At 42.7% G+C, this 21,368-nt stretch overlaps 1 protein-coding gene across 3 annotated transcripts in view; it reads left to right on the top strand.

Moving 5' to 3' along the window:
* Positions 1-4,795: 4,795 nt before the first annotated feature.
* Positions 4,796-21,368, top strand: part of Myof (myoferlin) — a 189,434-nt gene continuing 172,861 nt past the window's right edge. For all 3 annotated transcript variants that reach the window (XM_029554351.1, XM_029554350.1, XM_008849629.3), the window contains exon 1: positions 4,796-4,969. In XM_029554351.1, coding sequence (XP_029410211.1) covers positions 4,882-4,969 — 88 coding nt within the window. In that variant the 5' untranslated portion in view covers positions 4,796-4,881. The remainder of the gene's footprint in view (positions 4,970-21,368) is intronic.

The following is a 21,368-nucleotide window of genomic DNA, read 5'->3' as shown; positions in this document are numbered from 1 at the left end:
CCACATTTAAGATAATATTTTCTGCTGGAGAAATTTGAGAGGATTTAAAATTATGTTTAAAAATTTGTTGGATTATGAGTTACTTATGATGGGCTGTGATTCTTCATAGTTATCATGCATGCTTGGGACTTCTTTTACAATTTGGGACTGGAGAGATGGCTCAGTGGTTAAGAGCACTGACTACTCTTGCAGAGGATCCAGGTTCGATTCCCAGTATCTACATGGCAGCTACAAACCTTCCTTAACTCCAGTTCCAGGAGAATCCAAAGCCTTCTTCTAACCTCCGCAGCATTGCACAACATGGGTGAACACACATACATGCAGGCAATACACTCATACACATAAAATAAAAATAATAAAATATATTTAAAAAACAGTTTGAATATCTAACTGAATGCTAATGAAATTAACATTTTATCAATATGAAAGCCTTACTAATTAGTGAAGCAGACATTCTTTTGTTTTATTCACATCAAAATTAAATGGAAGGTACGGAGTTCCAATATACACCTTTGCTTCCCAAATAACCACCCAAGTGCATATCAGCTATAATTTATGAACCTGTTGGCACATCATGATCACCCAAAGTTTGTGGTTCCCATCAGGAGTTGCTCTTGATGTTCGATCCATGGATTTGGATAAGTATGTACAGACATGTACCCACCATTATAATGTCATAGAGGGGATGGCTCAGTGGTTAAGAGCATTTGTTGCTCTTGCAGAGGACCAGGGTTTGTTTCCCAGCCCCCAAATCAAGTGGCTTACAACCCCCTGTAACTCCAGTTCTGGGGATCTGATGCCCTCTCTGGCCTCCTTGGGAGTTGCACACTTGTGGTGCATATACAGATGAGCAGGCAAACACACATACACATGAAGAAAGTAAATAAATAAAATGTCATAGAGAATACTGTAGTTTTACTGCCCTCTAAGTCCTTCCTTTGTGCTCTGCCTGTTCCTCTTATCAGCCATGTATGAGCCCTTTACTACTCTTCCTGTCACACTGGGCAGTGTTGATCTTTCATATGAATGAGCCCATCTGGTGAGTAATGTAAGTACAGCTGTGTGAAGCTCTAATTTCCATTTCTCCAGTTATAAATCTTTTCATATTTAAATTTCTTAATCTGAAAAGTGGCCTGTTCAAAAATTTTACCTATTTTTTTCTCACTGAGTTCTTAGTGTTTTTTTTTTTTTGAGACAGGATCTCATTCTGTTGCCCTGACTGATTTAGAACTTGTTATGTAGACAGGCTGGCCTCAAATTCACAGAGATCCATCTATCTCTGCCTCCTGAGTGCTGGGATTAAAGGCAGGTACCATCATGCTCAGCTGGTGATTTTAATATAATTGAATTTATCAGTATTTTCTTTATTCTTTCTTTTTCTTTCCTCTCTCCCCCGCTCTCTTTTTGTCTTTTTGAGACAGGGTCTCCTTGTAGCCCCAGGTGGCCTGGAACTCCTATGTAGACCAGGCCTGCCTCTGCCTCCCAAATGCTGGGATTAAAGACATGCACCACCATGCTCTGCTAGTATTTTCTTTATGATTGATACTTTTATCCTATGAAAAGTCCTTTTCTGCCCTGAGATCATAAAATGTTCTTCTATATAATTTTCTAATTTCTTTAAAAACTCCAACTGTGATTTATTGCATGTCATGTAATGCTGAAGGATATGTTTCATTTTTCTCTCTCATGCATAAGTAAACTGCAAAATAAAATTCTAATGAAAGCTAGGTATAAGGGTAAAATCCCACCACTTAGGAGGCTTAGGCAGGAGGATAGTGAGTTCAAGGCCAGCTTGGGCTGTATAGTGAGACTCTATTTCAAATAAATAAATTAATAATAAAATTCCAATAAGGCATTATTATATGCTCACCAGATGGGCAAATGCATAACACTGCTAAAGGTAACAAAAATATAAGGCTATAGGAAAACCATTACCACTGGGGAGAGTGTAAACAGCTCAGCCACTGTGGAAGACAATTTGGAATTGCTAGTAAAAGTGAAGAAATGCACACACTCTTTGCTCCAGCAATTCTACCCGTAGGTCAGATGCTAGATGTACTTATGTCCAGTTGTAGCAGAAAACATATACTATTAAAAACACTGTGTTCAAGGTACCATAATAGCCCCTGATCAACCTAAACATCCCTGAATTGTAGAATGTGCTAAAGTATTTGATTCATACCATGAAATGCCAGGTAGCAGCAAGAGCAAATAAAGTAGAGCTGTGAACTTCACAGTATAATGCTGGAAAAGGATGCCAAATACAGAAGAGTCTATATTGTATCATGCTGTTTCTATAAAGAGCTGAATATACTGTTGAATTCATATGATACGATGCATGTATGCATATATGTGTGTACATGTAAATTCATAAGTTTAATATATTTATGGATAAATATAGTGGTCATAACCAAACAAAACTAAGCCATTTTGACACAAAATAATTGAAAAGGCAAGTAAATTATTACTATAAAAATTGGGACATGGGCTGGGTGTGGTGGCGCACACCTTTAATCCCTACACTTGGGAGGCAGAGGCAGGCGGATCTTTGTGAATTCAAGGCTGGCCTGGTCTACATAGTTCCAGGACAGCTGGGGCTATAAGGAGACCCTGTTTCAAAAAGACAAAAAAAAAATTGGGGCAATTCTGTGGACTAGCTTTTATAGTGCTGGCAGGTTCTGTGAAGGCTGCTGGGGGAGAAAAGGCATCAACTGTTCTACCCAGCTGTGAACCCTACAAACTGCAACACCAACCTGCTGGCAATAGTGGCATGACTGTTATGGGGGTAACCAACTGCTCTCTGATTGGATTTGAGGCCCGCTCCAGAGGGGAAATCCATACCTAGTACTGTAAGCTGGTCAAAAGCCCATGGCAGGAGAGTTCATAGGACCTGGGAGGGAACTTAAGCCTGTTGTTTAGTGGAATTGGCAAATTGTCAAACCACCTTCTAAATATATGCTTATACCCATAGACAATTACCACTCTCACCCTTAATCAGAGAAGCCTCTTTCCAGTGAATTGTGGTGGATGCAGAGACTCTTAACTGTACAAGGGGCTGAGAACAAGTGATGGTTGAATGCTCAACCCTAAACAGGACATTAGCACCTTCATTTCCAAGGCTCAGGGAACATTAAGGAAGAATGAACAGAAAGAATGTAAGAGCTTAAAGACAGGGAGAAGAGCTGTGAAACACCATCTCTGGGCAGTACAAAGCCACTGCAATCATGAAATCACAACAACTGCAGATGACTGCACTGGGTCTGTACAAGAATGGGCCTGTCAATAGCCATGGCTGGAGGAGGTACTCAGAGGCCCTACCGCTTCCTGCTGAACTATTTGCTACTGATAGATCCAGGGAAAAGGGGAGTCCTTGCTTTCAGTTGTGTACCCCTGGTGACCCCAGTAGGCCACAATGGATAGTTCCAATCCGATGGTCACACAGATGGCCCTGCTTAAACTAAACAGGCCACATGAGAAAACCAAAAGCCATGAATCTGGGAAAGCAATAGGTATAGAGGAGCGGGCATTGACAGGGTTGGAAGGAGTAATCAGAATGAATGAATGAAACTGTCAAATAACTAACTTAATAAAGAAAAAAAATCAGGGCGATGGTTGTCCCCAGTGGGGTACACTCAGCCTGATCTGGTCATTCTTCTGAAACACAGTATCTTGAAATTTTATTTATTTATTTGTTTGTTTTATGTATTTGAGTATTTTGCCTTATGTAAATGTGCCAATGTTGTGCAATGTGCCAGGAGGCCAGAATAGGGCATATGATCCCCTGGGAAAGTTGTGAACTGCCATGTAGGTGCTGGGAACTGAATCCAGATCCTCTTCAAAAGCAGCCAGTACTCTTAACCACTGAACCATTTCTCCAGCTCCTGAAACACAGTATCTTGATTTAAAGTCAACCAGCATTAATAGTAATGTATGAAAATCACGAAGAGGCATGAAATTCTAGCAAGATGTGTGATTTCCTGCATGGCCTTGGTGTCAGGCCACAGATAACCCGAAACTTAAAGCACATTTTCTATGTATTTATAGATAAGGAAATCGAGGGAAAGAATGGTAAAGAAACTTGCTAAAGTGACATAGCTCAAAATAGTAAAGGTCTCCTTTTGTGCTCTAGCCACCAGGCTGCATGGTCCTTCTGCATCCTCTACAGCGGGGCTCGCTGCACAGCCCCTTCTCCATTTCCTGTGAGCATTTGGTGGACCAGGAAAGGCAGGAGTCTCACTTTTGAAGCATTCCTATGGCGAATCTTTTGGGAAAACAACGGCCCAAAGACAGGGAATTCACAGCCCCATTTCTTCCTGTACCTGAACTGGGTTTACTGGAAATTAGCTCGGTTATTCCTAGGCCATACAGTAGGGAGCGCCTCTTAGCTGCTTTTTAAAAGCATCAGGGCTGGCTGAGTGGGCGTGTTCCAGCAACTTGAGAAGAAATGGCAAAAGTAAAATTTGACTAAGCAGAGTTTTAAAACTCCATGAAACTTGGTTAGCAGAGGGAGAGATGGTAGAAAAACAACGTTCTCGCGCTCACGAACTAATTAAAGGAAAACAGCATTTGAGTGGTTTCTCGAGCAACGTGCGCTTCGTCCCAAACCCACCTTGGTTTCATTTGCTGCATGCACAAAGTTACTTTTCGTTGTTTTGTCCTTTTTTCACTTCCACAATTTTCCCAATTCCGAAGACGGTGCCTGCGGCCCTGCGTGGACTGCGGAGGGTGGGTATCAGCTTACACTGGGCCTTCAGCAAATAAATCGTCAGAGGTCCACGCCTTGGCCTCTCCCCCTTCCTACAGGGAGAAACGCTCACAGGGCTTGGAGACATCCTCTCCTGTCCGTCCTCACTGCAGAAACGCTTTCTCTCACTAAGAGCCATGCTTCGGGTGATTGTGGAATCCGCCACTAACATCCCTAAAACGAAATTTGGGAAGCCAGATCCTATCGTCTCTGTTATTTTTAAGGGTAAGGAAAGTTTTCTTTTCTTTCTGAAGCCTTGTTTCGGAGTGCTGGTCGCTTGGCTCTGGTTCTTTAAAGTTCAGCCCTGGGGAAGTCAAGCCTCTCCCTGTCTCGGTCTCTGTTCCTCGGTTACCTGGGTAGGTCAGGGTGTAGAGGTGGACTGCTGTGGGCAAAATTTCATTTTCCCCAGGGCTTTAAGACTCACTGTTTCAACTCTCATAATGTGATTTCTGTAAATTCTTGGAGGGGAAAGCAATACCTAACTGATCTCTTAATTTCAGACATGAACGTCTTTGTTGGTTGGAAGTGAGTTTCAGTAAAATTTGGGGCGATTTAAAACTTTCTCCGCCTGTGAGAAATGAATAAGGGAGGAAAGGAGCAATCAGTTGTTGGTGGCCCCATCACTCCACCGGCCCTGTGATGCTTTGGCACTGGGCAGCTGGTAGGTTAGGTGAAGTTACTCTGATTCTGCATCTCTCAGTGGTTGGGGTGCTTCGAGTATATTCTATGGCTTTGGAATTGCTGGTGGTGAAGGAGCTCTGAGGCAGTTCTGCACCTTGGGAGTCTGGCTCTGCCTTACTGAGTGACCTTGGGCAAGTGACTTCATTCCGCTTGTTTTCAGTTTTCTGCAAAACAGGAGAGGAAGGCTTAGACTAGCTCATCTTTAGGCCCCTTGGAATTCCAAGCAGTTGTTTATGACCCTCGTTGTGATTGCTGTGGAGGGGAGGGGCGGCTGCTACGATGGGATGCTCCCCCACCCCCCAGCACTGCAGTGACCACGGCTTTGGCTGAAGGGCTGGGGCAAACCTGTACCTGGGGCTTTGTCTGTTTTCCCTTTGGCATGGTCACTGGTAAGATTGCCAGCTCATGTCCTGGTGGGGGCAGAGACTAGAGGGGATGGCACCCAGCAGAGCCCAGCTTTGACAGCACATGTTTCCTGTCCACTCCTTGGGAGGAGTCCCTCTGAGTCCAGGAACTTGACTGCATCTCCCTCACAGTTTCCATGTAATTCATCCCTTTCTCTTCTCTTAGGTCCAATTCTTAAAATCTCTATTTTTCTTCTGAAATCTTTCTTTCTTATGGTAAACAAGAAAAGAGCATGAAACCCAAGCTGCCAAATGGCTGTTCAGTTAAAACAAAAATGAGAAAAGAAAGAAAGGAAAGTAGGAAAGAAGGGAGGGAGGAAGGAAGGAAGAAAAAAAGAAGACAGAGTCAGGGCTAAATTTAGATTCTTAAAAGACGACATGGTTTAAAGTTCTGACTCATGACTATGGGTAGTCATGTTGAGTTCATTTGCATGGACTGGTTTTTAAGCGTTTTTTTCTTTCTTTTCTTAAAGCACACACACAATAAAGATGCAACCTTAAGAATTTGCACTTTTCATGATAGAACATATACATGTATCAGGACCTTTCTTTACTGAAAATGAGAATGGAATGAGATTTGGAAGTCACATTTTTTTTTTCTTTTTTTGGTCTTTTTGAGACAGGGTCTCCCTGTAGACCCAGCTGGCTTGGAACTTGCCATGTAGACCAGGCTGGCCTCGATCTCACAGAGATCCTCCTGCTCTGCCTCCTGAGTGCTGGGATTAAAGGCATGTACCACCATGCCCAGTTTATGGAAGTCACTTTTGAGACACCTTATACAGATTATAAAAGAATTTTGAATCCAAATCTAACTTATTTGTCTGGGGAGTATATGCATTAATTGAAACTTTTAAATAGTTAAAACTAGAAGTATGAATGAGAACACTCAATTGAAAGCGAAAAACACATTTCTGGTTTCCTTTGACTGTACAATTGAGTGGTAAAGTCATTCTTTCATTCATTCATTCACTCACTCATCTGACAAGCATCCTGACACAAGAAAAATCATTGATATCATCTGGAATGTAGGCAGGCATTCTTTTGAAGGGTCTCTCCTTTTTCACTGTTGGGGATGAAACCTAGGGTCTTGCACATGCTGTGCCACTGACCTACATCTCTGTCCAGAACGTCTGAACTCTATCTGACATTACCTAAATAACTTGGTAACCTTGGCTAACCCAGATTTAACCACCTGGGTCTCAACTTCCTCAGCTGTGGAATAGAGGGGCTGACTCCCTTCTAGTTTTAAGGTGCTTTCTAGTACCATCCATTGGCCATCTGCTCACGGCAAGGGCTGGAATCCATTGTCTTAGAAGGTAGAGGAAAGATGGTAATGAATGTTTCTTGCCTTCATTCTTTCCCAGTGGTCTAAAAACATTGGTGATAACAAATCCTTTCCAGCCATGCCCCAATTTTTAGAATTGTGTAAAATTAAATAAGATTAAATCCTGACAGACCTGAGGGTACTGTATCATGATAACCTTCAGCAGGGTATGGGGCAAAGCCAGTGCCACTTTGCTGCTGGATTTGGGTGGTTTGAGGATAAAGAAGCCCTAATAGAAGATCAGGCAGCACCCATGAAAGTCCTGGTGCTAATGGAAGTGTGTAAACATTTTGCCTCTTAAGTTCATAAAACAAGAGCAGAAAACAGCTCTGCTCAGCCCATGGAATGGTAGGGAGCATGGCTGAGAGGAAGACAAGGGGATGAGGATGCCTGTAATACTATGCGACTGTGTCCATCAACTTTCCATTATTGTAACAAGACCAGAGACAATCGACTTAGGAAGAAAAAAGGTTGCTTTCACTCAGAGTTTTGGAGGTTCTGGTCCATGGCTGAGCAGACCTATTGCTGTTCGGCCTCTTAAGGAGGTGGGAGCAAGCTCTGTGGTAGGAGTGTGTGGCAGAGCAAACTTGCTCACATCATGGCCAGGATAAGAGGGAAAGGAAGAACCTAGGGTCTCAAACCCCTTTCAAAGGCAAACCCCACTTGACTCCAGCTCTCTAAGAGTCTACCACATTTGAGTGGCACAGTGCTAAGGAACAAGCCTTTCACTGCTGGGCCTTTGGGGACCACTTCTCTGAACCCTAGGAGAGGCCCTGCTGGACTGCAGCTATACTGCCAGCTGAGAATGTACATATTAACTGGCTTCAAGCTGACCTTGGGCCTTCCGAGCTTCACTGTGGAGTCATTCAGGGTTTCATATGAACCAGAGAGACTTGGGGGTCACTGTAGTCCCTGTTGTATTGCTTCCATTGAAATTGAGATGTGCAGGAGTGGATTAAGAAAGCAACAGAGCTTATGTAATTTTTTTTCTCTTTCATGGGATGCATAAAGCCAGCCTGCCTGCATGTAAGCCAGAGGGGGCCATGTGTCTGGAGTTCTTACAGACAGCCAAACGGTCAGCTGGGTTGAGCAGGAATTAGAACCCACAGACTTCTGAGACCTCTCAACTTCAAGACATTGTGATTCCTCAAAGCACTCATACACCCCCCACACACAAACACACACTAAGTAAATAAATCTAAAAGAAGTAATTATTTTATTTTAACGAATATAATATATTTAAATAAAGTTAAAATAAAACAATCTAGAGGGGATTATACGACTGAAAAGTGAAAATCCTCACTCCCACCCTTCTTATTCTGTTTCTGCCCTTACTTCCTAGGAATCACCAGTCCAATTATTTTGTTTGTTTGTTTGTTTGAGGCAGGGTCTCATGTAGCCCAGACTGGCCTTCAAGTCCATATGTAACTGAGAGTGACCATGAACTTCTTTTCGGGGGGGGGATCTTTTTGAGATAGGGTCTCCCTGTAGCCCCAACTAGAAACCAGGCTGACCTCAATCTCACAGAGATCCACCTGCCTCTGCCCCCTGAGTGCTGGGACTAAAGGTATGCGCCACTACCTCTGGTTTGACCATGAACTTTCTGATCCTCCTCTGCTGCCACCTCCTAAGTGCTGGCATTGAAAGGGTTGTGTCACTACTCTGGGTTTATTGGTTTGAGCAATTTGATTTAAATCTTTTCTCACTTTTTGCTCTAGACATGCATGTTCTTCCAGTCTGGGGAGCATATGTATTTCTGAAGGACTGATTCTGTGGGTTTTTTGGTTTTGCTTTTGTTTGTTGGCCTGTAGTCTTTTAAAAGCAGTTTTGCTAGATAGATGTTACCAGGAACTTTCATTTTCCCCTGATTCTGTATAGAATGGCTTGAAAAATTAGTTGAGAGAAACTTTTCTAGCAGGTTTTTACACCGGTGTGCCTGTACAGTGTGGCATTTCTTCATATGACCATCCCTCTCCTGGGGAACATGACGGCTGCCACAGTAGCGTTTTCTCATTCTGCCCTTATGAACCATTCCATCCCCTAGAGTTTTCTGTTTTCTCATGGCTTGCAGATATTCTCTTGTAGAATGGCCCCTGCCACAGTCCAGATGACCACCACATAATTGTTGGGTTATTACTTAGTTCCCCACGTTCTTGTTATGTTACTTGAACATGTCTTTGGAGTAAAAGCTTAGATATTTTTAGTATCTCTTTCTAATTAGTGTATCAAATCTTGAGTCAATCACATCCCTTCCCTAAGAATCTTTTTTTTTTTTTAAAAAAAGAAGTTATTTCTACCTGGGCTTGGTGGCACAGGCCTTTAGTCCCAGTACTTGGAAGGCAGAGGCAGACATACTTCTGTGAGTTCAAGGCCAGCCTGGTTTACAGGGAGACCCTGTCAAAAACAAACAAGCAAACAAATAAATTAATTAAATTTTATTTATTTTTTACTTTATGTGTATGGGTGTATTGCCTGCATGTATGTAAATGCACAGTGTCACGCAATGCCCACAGAGACCAGAAGAGGGTGGCAGATCCCCTGGGAAAGTTGTGAGTTGCCATGTGGATGCTGGGAACCTAACCCAAGTCCTCTGCAAGAGCAGCCAGTACTCTTAACCACTGACCCATCTCTCCAGTGCCCCCCAAAATTTTCTTTTTTTAAAAAAAGATCCATAATTGGCTTATCTGGAAGTAAATCTACTGGGATCCCTGTGCTTCTTCTAATAGTAACTTACCTGTTTCTATTTTATTTTATTTATCGAGTATAATTGTGTATATGTATATGCCTGTGGGTGGGCCTGTCCCTCAGTGCACATGTGCAGATCAGGGGACGACTTGTGGGAGTTCCTTCTTTCCATCCACCATGTAGATCCCAGGTCCTCAGGCTTGGTGGCAAGTGCTGTTACCAACTGAGTCATCTTACTGGCCCCACTTGCCTGTTTTTAGCAAGAGTCAGTTTGTTACTTGAAATTTGCTATTTGACTTTCTTTTTAACTTGGGGACATTAATGCAGTGTGTGTGTGTGTGTGTGTGTGTGTGTGTGTGTGTGTGTGTGTGTATAATTTCTTATTTCAAGTTTTTAATTTTTTTAACAAATTTTAAAAATATATTTTATTATTTTTTAATTTTATTTTATGTGTATGTGTGTATTGCCTGCATGTAGGTAAGTGCTCCTGTGTTGTGCAATGCCCGCGGAGGACAGAAGAAGCTGTCAGATCCCCTGGAACTGGAGTTATGGACAGTTGTTGGATGCCATGTGGGTGCTAGGATTTGAATCCGGGTCTTCTGCAAGAACAGCCAGTATTCTTAACTGCTGAGCCATCTCTCCAGCACCTAATTTTTGTTTTTTGTGGGAAGGGGCCCTTTTTGAGACAGGGTCTCTCTGTAGTCCCAGCTGGCCTGGAACTCGCTATGTATACCAGGCTGGCCTTGAACTCACAGAGATCCGCCTGCCTCTGCTGTGATTAAAGGCATATACCACTATGCCCGGCTAATTTTTGTTTTTTAAATATGTGATTTTTAAAAAATATTTTATTATTTTTATTTTGTTATGTGCATGCATATATTACCTGCATGTAGGTAAGTGCACCCATGTCGTGCAATGCCCATGGAAGACAGAAGAGGCCATCAGATCCCTTGGAACTGGAGTTACAGACAGTTGTTAGCTGCCATGAGGGTGCTGGGATTCAAATCCTGGTCTTCTGCAAAAACAGCCAGTGTTCTTAACTGATGAGCCACCTCTCCTGCTCCAAAATATGATTTGTTTTTAAATGACACAGTAATTGTACCTAATGATGAGATACACTGCAGCATTGCAACACATACAGTACATACAAAACACTGCAGTGCACTGTACTGCTGGGCATGGTGGTGCATTCCTGTATTCCCAAAGCTCAGGAGGTGGAGCCAGGAGGATTGCAAGTTTGAATTCAAAGCCAGCTGGCTACATAGTAAGCATGCATAATGCCATGTGTCTGTGGGTAATGATCAGATCAAGGCAAAATTACCATCTCAAGATTTTACATTTCATTGTGATAGAAATACTTTTGAGTATTTGAATCCCAAGATATTCTCTTCCTTCCTTCCTTCCTTCTTTTTTTCTTTTCTTTTTTTGGGTGTGTGTATGTATGTATATATGTATGTATGTATGTATGTATGTATGTATACGGTGTGTGTGTATATGTGTGTGTGCAAGCACGTGTGTGGAGGTCAGAGACCACCTCAGGTGGCGGGCCTCACTTTCCTCATTGTTTGAACAGAGTATCTTGTTTGGAACTGGCCCACAAGTTTCCCAGGATTCTCGTCTCCACCTCTGTCTCACTACAGGAGAGCCGAAATTACAGAATCACAATACTGTGTCCACCTTTATGTGGTTCTTGAAATTCTAACTCAGGTCCTCACCCTTTACCCACTGGGCCATCTCCCCAGCACCCAGAGGTATTTTTTAAAAGAATCTTTTAAATTAAGCACAAAAGTTGTGAGATTCCACTAAGAATGACTAGGTATGATAAGAGAAAGATCTCATGGACCCATTCACTGTTGTCTGTGGAGGTGAGCTGCCCATCTAGAGCCTTGGTTCACCCAGAGTACATCATAGGAAGATTCTCTCCAGCTCAAATGATGGTCAAGGAATGTGGGTACTCCTATAGAACAATGGAATTATATTGACAAACACTCAGGAAGACGAAAGTGTTTAATCTACTGAGTCATTCTCATATCCTGGAGAAAGGGCTGGGAGACTCACTGCAGAAGGACAGTGGCCACACCCTGCTGAAGTATGAGGACTGTGCATTTCCCAAGGGCACATTCTTTGGTTCCCTGTCATCTACAAACCACAGTTGCCTTTTAGAAATTAACTAGCATGCCTTATTCTTTCCTTTCCTCTTCTACAACGTACATATCTCACATACATGCCCTTAGCTGGGGGTACTGGTGTTTTTCTGGTTTCTTTTCTGATAATTGGTTTCTCTCTGGCCCTAGGGTTTCTAAGTCCTGTCAAGAAGGCATGATATTGTCATGCCTTCTGCAACACCTGACATGCTGATGTTGAATATACATTTTCAATGTTGACCATGGAACTAAAGAACTGGCAGAAGATTGGAGATAGTTTGGTGTAATGAAGCCATTGGTGTTCAGTCCTGAAGGGGCTAGGGAAGTTGGCACATCTGCCTTTGTTCAGGAAGAATTAGACTTAAAATTCTCTCAGGTGCTCTGTGGATGGAGCTTGGCAAAATAGCCATACTCCATACATTCTTGAACACTGAGCATAGTCAGTTCCTAGCACCTGGCATCCAGATACAAGTTGGGATCTTAGTCTTTCTGCATTCTTGTTCCTGAACAGAACTATGCGAAGCTTTCAAGTTTTGTGTTTAAATTCACGTGTGAAACACTCACTGGTGTATTAGGTGGATGCAACTTAGAACACTGGTGCTCTAGAGTGGTGGACTTAGAAACTCTAGGGCCAGAGAGAAACCAATAGCAATAGTCACCTTATCCACTGCGTGGCTTCTGTTGAACAGCTTCTCTCTTAAACAGGGGTGTACTTTGAGCACAGTTCTCATTCACATATAGCTGTAGGGCATCTGGCACTCACTGTGAACCTTATCAGCTAACTTCTTACTGGCCATTGGGGAGTAAAGGCCCTGGGTTTGGGAGCTAGTGATACCTGAATGAGAATTCCAGTTGTTTCTTATTCCTAATTGTTCATAAACAAATAAAACCTTCAGCTTCAGTGTTTTAAGCAGTACCACCTACCTTGCAGGGCTGTTTTCTGACCATGTAAAAAAATGCACATGACTTTGCACACAGGAATCTCTAAGTTTCTTTCCTGATTTGATCAGTTACTTTTATAGAGTCCTACAGTGCACCAGACAGTTTAGGTGAAAAAAATATATATATACTGAGCATTTTTTTATGCTCATTATAAAATGAGATGCAAACCAGAAGAAATGTGGGAAAATGACAGTTTGAGATGGCTCAGAGGTTAAGAACACTGACTGTTCTTGCAGATGACCCGGGTTCAAATCCCAGCACCTACATGGCAGCTAACAACTGTCCATAACTCCAGTTCCAGAGGATCTGGCAGCCTCTTCTGCTCCATGGACCCAACAGCCTCTTCTGACCATGGACATTGCACAACACGGGTGCACTTACCTACATGCAGGCAATACACTCATACACATAAAATAAAAATAATAAATAAAATATTTTTTAAAAAGAGTAAATGGAGGCTGGGTGTAATCCCAGCAAGAATCAGAGGCAAGAGGATCACAGGTTCAAGGCCAGTCTGTGCTATATAGCAAGTTCCAGATCAGTCAGGGATACATAGGGAGCTCTCTTGTCTTGAAAACCAGACCAAAACAACCAACAAACCAGTCAAACAAACAAGGGAGTAAATAGAAGAATGGAAAGCTTTGAGAAGAAAGTACCATTTGATTTGATCTTAAAGGACAAGAAGAAGGTAGAAGGTAGCTGGGCATGGTGTTATGCACCTGTCACCCCAGCACCTGGGAGGCTGAGGAAGGAGGATCACAAGTTTAGGATAGACTAGGCTGCATAGCAAGATCTTATGAAAGAAAAAGAAAAGGAGGGAAGGAGAGAAGGAAGGAATGAGAGGGGGAGAGAGAGGGGAGACATTCCAGGCTTTGGAACAGCACAAAAGGATCATGGAATTATCGATTTGTGTGGTAAGATTAGCAGAAGAGTAGTCTGGTTAGGGAATTGTGATTTACTGGTAAACAGTGGGAAGCCTCTAGGCCTCATGTGAATGACATCAGCAGTAGTCAGGCAGATTTCTTAGAAGGCTCAATTATAAATTGAGCCAAAAGCTTCCCAGTTGAGGCAGCTCCTTCCAGGTCTGCCCTTAAAAGGAGAGAACTGATGAAAGATTATAAGGAAGCAGCTTGATTGTTTCAAATTATAAAACAAAAACAAAAACAAAAAACATGCTCAGTAGGCTAATGGGCCATTCTTTCTTGTACTCCACTGTGACGTGGAGTATCAGACTGGCCTAATGCCAGCTGAAGTGTTCACCCTGTGGGTGAGTGTAGGCCTGGTGGGGTGGTTCTGTAAGAAGCCATTATGAGAGAGACCAATAGGAGACAAAACAAAGTTTTTTGGGGGCAGGGGGGTACAGGCCTTTAATTCCAGCACTTGGGAGGCAGAGGCAAGTTAATCTCTGTGAGATCAATGCCAGTCCGGTCTACAGAGTCAGTCCCAAGTCAGCTAGGGCTACAGGGAGATCCTGTCTCAAAAAACAAAAAACAAACAAAACAAAACAAAATAAAAGGCTTAGAATATGGAAGCAATATTTGAAAACAAACTTTGCTGTCCTCCCAAAGGTCAAATGAAGAGCATTTCCTCAGCCAAGCTGAGATGTGGGTCTCATTCACGCCTCTCCTTGCACCAGTGTCTGACCTAGAACAATAGGATGTCATGGTTAGGAATTTTCAGTTGCAAGGAGCAGATACCACTTCAACTTGTACAAGTTTTTCTAGAGCTAGAGAGAAATTTTCCAGAATCCTGACTGTAGATTTTGGACTTCACAGAAGCCAAACTCAGGCAAGGACTATTCTCTTATGTTTCTCTCTCTCTCCCTCTCTCTCTCTCTCTCTCTCCCTCCCTCCCTCCCTCCCTCCCTTCCTCTTTGCAGCCTCAGCATTCAGCCTCAGGAAGGTCTCTCCCTGCACAGGGCAGCCTTTGCCTTTCTGCACTTTAGTGGAGTCTTTTGTATGCACCTTTGGTATCACTAAGTGACCTGGTCCTGACTCCCTAACTGCAGTGGTGCAATGCCACATTACAGGAAATGCCTGAATAAAATCAGTCTGACTCAGCATTCATTAAAACCAAGAGTGAACCCAACTGTTCTGAGAACTTATGCCTTAAGATTTCTCTCGGAACTATGCTGTCCAACAAAGTCCTTGCTCTCTCTTTATTGAAACCGTATATCAATGGGGAAAGAAAAGCAGAACCTGTCTTATCAGGGAATCTGTCCTTTCTGACTTGGGACTGCCTCTGTCCTTTCTGATTCCTACTGACCTAGAATAGCACACACAACTACAAACAGATGTTATCAGTCTAATCCCAACTATTGTTTGCAATACAAATGGGATAATCTGTTGCTTTGATATTCATAATACACATACACACACACACACACACACACACACACACACACACACATACATACACACTATTCTGGGTCAAGGGAAAGGAAGAATCATGAGGGATTAGGGCTATAAATTTAGGTTACAAGAGGAACCCAAGGCCTAGTAAACTTATTTACATTATAAACAAGCTGAGAGGGTGTTAAATGATCTTAAAATATAAGATAAACTTTTTGGTTATAAGGTTAGGCAAAAGTCATTCCCATATTTAACTATAATGTCAGTGCTTCCTGAATGAGATCTTTGAGAGAATGACTCCTTCAGTTGGCTACATTTGGATCAGATGTTTACCCCAATCAGCTGTGGCCAAAGAGTGTGGAGGCCCAGTCATATGAACCAGGTATACCAGATGTGTCTACCACACAGTATGAGACCCAAAGACCTAGAACATGAACTACTTGGCTCATCTTCTTCCAACTCAAGAAATTAGACCTATTTTTCTCACCTTCAATCTATGACTTGACCCAACCTCTCCTTTCTATGATCAATACGATGTGTAGAAAGGGACCAGGTAGGTCAAGTTTTGCTGCTGGAATTATCACTAGAAGCTGAGCATCTTTGGACAACTATATTTCTAAGCCTTCATTTACTCATCTATGAAATGGGGAGACTAATGTGTACCTCCTAGAGTGTGGTAGGGAGCAGTAGTGATAAAATACCTAAAGCCTTTCCAACAGTGCCCAACACATAATTGTTGTATGGCAAGTGTTCATATCCTCCCTCTTTTATGATTACTCATCCCACCTCTGGAGGATGCATAGAATCCTGGGGAACATTTCTCAAGGGTGGCCCAGGTTTATTGCTCAAAACAAGTGGGGATCCTTTTAACTGTGGCTACATCAGAACTTTAAGGCAGAGCCTATGTCTTATTAGGACAGAGCCTATGTCTAATTTCTTGGTGAGAGTGTTCCAGGACTTCTCCTTTAGACACAAGGTGGGTTCTTGGTTTTTTATTGTGGTAAAAGACATATAACAATCATCCTCACCATTTAAAATACTTATATGTATTCAGATAAGTACTGAGTATAAAATTATTGATTACCTATATATATATATATCATTGATTAAAATCAGTGGTGAATATATATACCAGCTATATCAGATATGTATCCTTTCTATCTGATCTAGAGCTTGTGATCCTCCTGTATCAACCTGTGGAGTATTGGGATTACAGATGCCGGCCACAATGTATAGAACTCCATTGCTGTTCAGCATACATTTTATTATCAATTTGAGAATTTCCAAAGTCTTTCGATCATTTCAGTGAATTGAAAAGTATCAATTGATTGATCTGGAGAGAAATTATTTCTAAGTCACTGTGTCCTCTTATTTCGGAGTATACATATCTTATCACTTATTAATGTATTTTAAAGTATCTATGAACAACGTTTTATAGTTTTCAGTCTTAGTGAATGAATTCTAAATATTTGGTATTTTATGCTTGTCTTGTGAACATAATTTTGTTGTAATTTGAATTGTTCGTCATCTACTGTTATTACTTAGGAATATAATTGATTTCATATTTTGATCCTGTACCTTTGCTATATTTACTTAACAATTCAAGTAAAATTTTGTAGAACCAGTGAATTTTCTTAATTACTTTCAGGTACTTTGTGAATAAAGACAGGTTTATTTCCTCCATTGAAAAATAAATAAATAAATAAATAAATAAAAGTATACTATTCTGTTGTTGGATATCCATGACACTGCTGTTACCTTTTGGCTACAGTTAATGATGCCACCATTAACAACGGTTTATGAGTATGGGTCTATGTACATTTGGGCGGGGGCATATACTCAGAATTGGAATTGCTGGATCCTACCACCATTTCATTTCTAATTTACTGAGGAATTTCCTTATTGTGTTCCACAGCAGCTGACCCAGCATCAGTGCACACAGTTTCCAATTTTGGGGCATCCTTGATAGCACTTGTTATTTTCTGCTTTTTTATAATCGTCATCCTAATGAAGAGGAAGATGTGGGTTCTTAGGAACTCTTCATTGAGTGCACTTTCAGCTCACTTGCCTTATTAGCAGAGTGACAATAGCTGCAGTGTAATTGACTCCTGAGGTTATGTGGTCAGGGTTGGGCTGGGAGCCATAGCCCAGCTGGAGGCATGTGGGAAATAGCCTAATCCTCTTTAGTAGCAGGTCTTTCTTGGCTTGGTCTCCCAGGCTAGGGCAGGAACCAGAGCTCACATTCATGGTCCTCCATGAATATGTGTTGGGAGATCAGATTATCCCTAGGTCAGACGGCCTTGAAATTCTCTCCTAACATGCTATACTCCTTCATGGCATTTACTGAAAGGTGCAGTTAGACATCTGCTGGCTTGTTGGCTATCTGTCTGCCCCTGCATTCAGTAGTAAGCTTCATGAGCACCTGGCCCCAGGTCTCTTTCTCTGGATCCTAATTGGGTGCCTGATGCCTGGTTGACAGGTGATGATCAATAAGTAGTTATTGAATGAATGATTCCTTCCCTCTCATTCATCTGGATCAAGGAATCACAAATCACAGGGGCTAAATGGGACCAGATCTCTATGCCCTTGAACTGCAAACTTGATCTTGAGTGTTAAGGACTTTGGGGATTCCACAGGCTGATTGGGATTTATGAATCTGTGCTTCAAAGAAAGCTATGCACTAAACCACCCCTGACCTTGACCTAGAGCTTTGATCTTATTAGTGGCAAGAGACCTCTTTGAATGTGTTTCTCCAGCTGTTCCAAGACCTTTCCCTGAAAGTTATAAAAATAAAATAAGATTTTAGGCGTCTGGACTTGAAAACGATGTTTATCTTCCTCCCACCTCTTGAAGTCTAGCTCTCTTTGCATATTGCCGTGAAAGACTAATGAGTTGAGTTAGGTAAGATCACGGGAAGTTTGTAAGTTGATTGGGGTGGCCAGCAGAACCTGCAAACTCTCCTTAGACTATTAAGCTGAGTCGGAAAAGGAGTTCAGGCTGGATTCTCACTTTGTGTCAAAACAACCAATCAGCTTGATGAAAGCAGACCATTTTATTAATTTGGAAAAAAAAAAAACCACTCATATGGCAATCACGTTCTTGTGTGCCTGCAGTGTGCTACATTATCTAGAGAAATGTGTGGGCATACTCAAGCTCTGCACTCCGCCATAGGTAGCCATATACATGGTTACCAATCACTGAAATGTGGCTGAGGGATCAAAAATTTAATACTGATTGCAGTTTATTTAAACGTACATAACTGTATGTGGTTACCGATCCAAATGGCCAGTGCAGAGTGACAAATGACCATGGCAGCTGAGGCCAGGCCTTCCACTTGCTGCTCATAGCTGCAAACACCTCTAGACCACAGTGGCCTCATGTGAAAACTGGAAAGCTTGATAGTCATTACCACACACAGGGCAAATGTGAGGATTCCCATCAGAGCAACGAGAGCAGAGGGCACTGAGCCTGACTGCTCCTGAGTCTTCTGTAGACTTGGGCTGGATGACCAGACTGAGGAATCACCATAAGGCCTCTATAGCCCCTTATTCAGCACTCACACTGCGCCCCCCGCTGTGTGTATCCTGGAGTTCTTAGGAAGGAGGTATTTCATCTTCATTTTCTATGCAGGGCTGCTGAGGCAGAGGCAGGATTTAACTGGTTTCCACATGGTCCCTGGATACTCATAAACTTCAGTGCAGATGTGGAAACTTCACATAGTCTGGGTCATGGCACCTAATCAACTGAATATTCCTGCCCCCTCTGGAAGGACTGAGTCGTTCAGTGTGTTGAAGTCATTTGGCTCTAGTCTGAAAGAGGAAGGAAGTTTATCAAGAATAAAAGTACTTAAAAGGAGAGAGGGAGGGAGAGAGGGAGGGAGGGAGGGAGGGAGGGAGAGAGAGAGAGAGAGAGAGAGAGAGAGAGAGAAAGCCCATTCCAACCCTCCTGAGCTGAGCTTGCCACAAGGTAATGCAAACCTTTATGACATGCTGTGACTCATAGGCCCAGGGGTGACATATCTCTGCAGCAAATCAGTTCCACTGATAATCAAGATTAGGCCATTTTATTAGCATGAACTAAAATCCTAACTTATTACACACAAAGTATTAAAGCCTCATATTTCATTTCACTGGTAGGGTGAGGCTTCGTTTCGTTTTACCTCTGATTTCCTGTTTATTACTTCATCATCTTTTCATCCCAGTAGTACTGCTTATAAATTGGAAAAAAGTTTTGTTATCTTTCTTTTAATGAATAATGTAGAAAGTTATGTTTCTGCTCATCCAGCCTCATTGCCTGGGCATTTTCTGTCTCTCTTTCCTTTCTTTGTTTTAGAGACAGGTTTGTTTTTATTTTTGTTTGTTTGAGACAGGGTCTTCCTGTAGCCCCAGGTGGCCTGGAATTCACTATGTACACCAGGCTGGCCTCAGAGTCATGGAGATCCAACTGCTGGCTCTTTGGAGAGGCTCTGGAGCAAGCCAGGCTTGAACCCTGCCAGCCAAGCAGCATATGGTCTAAGCTGTAAACAGAGCCAGAGTGTGAAGAATCAAGAGTTTTCAGCCTGGAAAGTTGTCTTCATTCCCAGGTTCTCTTCGTGATGAGAGCTTGACAGCTGTTATGGACTGCTGGGGGTGGTGTATGCCTGTTTGTATACATCTGGAAGTGGGTGCCGGTGCTTGTACTGGCATGTGAGATTGGGTAGAGATTGGGTGTCGTCTATTCCTCTCCACCTTATTCCCTTGGGACAGAGTCTCACGTTGAACCTGAAGCTTGAGCTGTTTAGGCATGCCTCTGTGATTTTCTTGTCCCCCGATTCCCAGTGCTGTAGCTACAGGTGTATGTAGCCACATGTATTTTTTACAAGGGTTCTGGGGATTTGAACTCAGGTTCTTATGCTTGAACAGCAAGTGCTTTACCCACTAAGCCTTTTCCTCAGCCCTAAAATGAAGTCTTTTTAGAGCTGGAGAAACTGTTCAATGTCGAGTGGGTTCAATACTTTGCTACAGATCTCATAGGATCCAGGAAGAGCTAGGACTCTAACATTCATCCTCTACTGAGCCTGTAAAACCAAGTTGTTCCTTTTGCAGGGCTGAGTGCTTAAGTCTCAATCATGTCTATGACTGTCTCCCTCTACCCATCTGAGCCTGTCATTTTGCTGAGTTGGACACCATTCCCCACTCTGGCTTTAAGAGGGGAGTGCCTGTGAGTCTTTCAAACTCTTAGGCTTTGCTGCAACTCCCTTGTAGGACTGGGGTTTCATTCAGGAACTTACACCCTGAAATGGTATCTGTGAAGCCAGTGGGGCATGGGCTGCAGAAGAGGGGGCAGAAGCCAACCTGTCTTTACTTTGGTGCTCCTGTTAATCTGTGTATCAGCCAATGCCTCCGAAATACACAAAAGAGCCTCTCTTTGAATAGTAGTTGCCACTTGGCCCAAATGCATTTCTTCAGGAACCTGTTTGGCCACATCTTTTTGGAGTATTGGGGCAGCCAAGTTGGAATTAAAAAGTCAGACATGCCTTCAGAGAAGTTCCCCCACATTGATCACTAAGATTTCTTTTAACTCCTGAGATCTGAGGAGTCTCCTCCTTGCCCCCACAGTCAGCCCTGGACCCTGGTTATTATGGAATTACCCCATTCTTGTGGCTGCCAGGCTGGCTGCCAAGAAGGACAATCACTGCCCACATGCCAGCTGCCCCAGGCGGTCACTGAGGTCTGGAATGGAGCCACGTTGGAGTTATTTCACCCGGGTTGTCCCTTGCCTCACCCTCACAGGCACTTCCTGTCCCTCTGGGCTCCAGGGTCTGGGAACGCCCTTAGGGAATGCAGAGGGGCACTGGCCTGGTGCTCTAACAAACACTCTAAAGGCTGCTGTTTGTCCAGTGCTGAGACCCAACGCTGAGCACTTTGTAATCATTCTCTCATTTAATCATTAAGGCAACCCCTGTCATCACACTGCATACTTAGGAAGTTCATTTAAGTTGAGAAAAACCTACTATGACCTACTATGACAAGCACTCTATGGGGGAGACATGGATAACAAAATTAATAAAATATAGTCCTGACCTTCAAGGAGTCACATTTTTTTGGGGGGGGG

The sequence above is a fragment of the Nannospalax galili genome, unplaced genomic scaffold (genome assembly GCF_000622305.1).
Source record: "Nannospalax galili isolate Female #2095 unplaced genomic scaffold, S.galili_v1.0 scaffold384, whole genome shotgun sequence".
Classification (NCBI taxonomy): Eukaryota; Metazoa; Chordata; class Mammalia; order Rodentia; family Spalacidae; genus Nannospalax; species Nannospalax galili.
The sequence above is the reverse complement of the archived record's forward strand: the minus strand, read 5'-3'. Positions and strand labels throughout refer to the sequence as shown.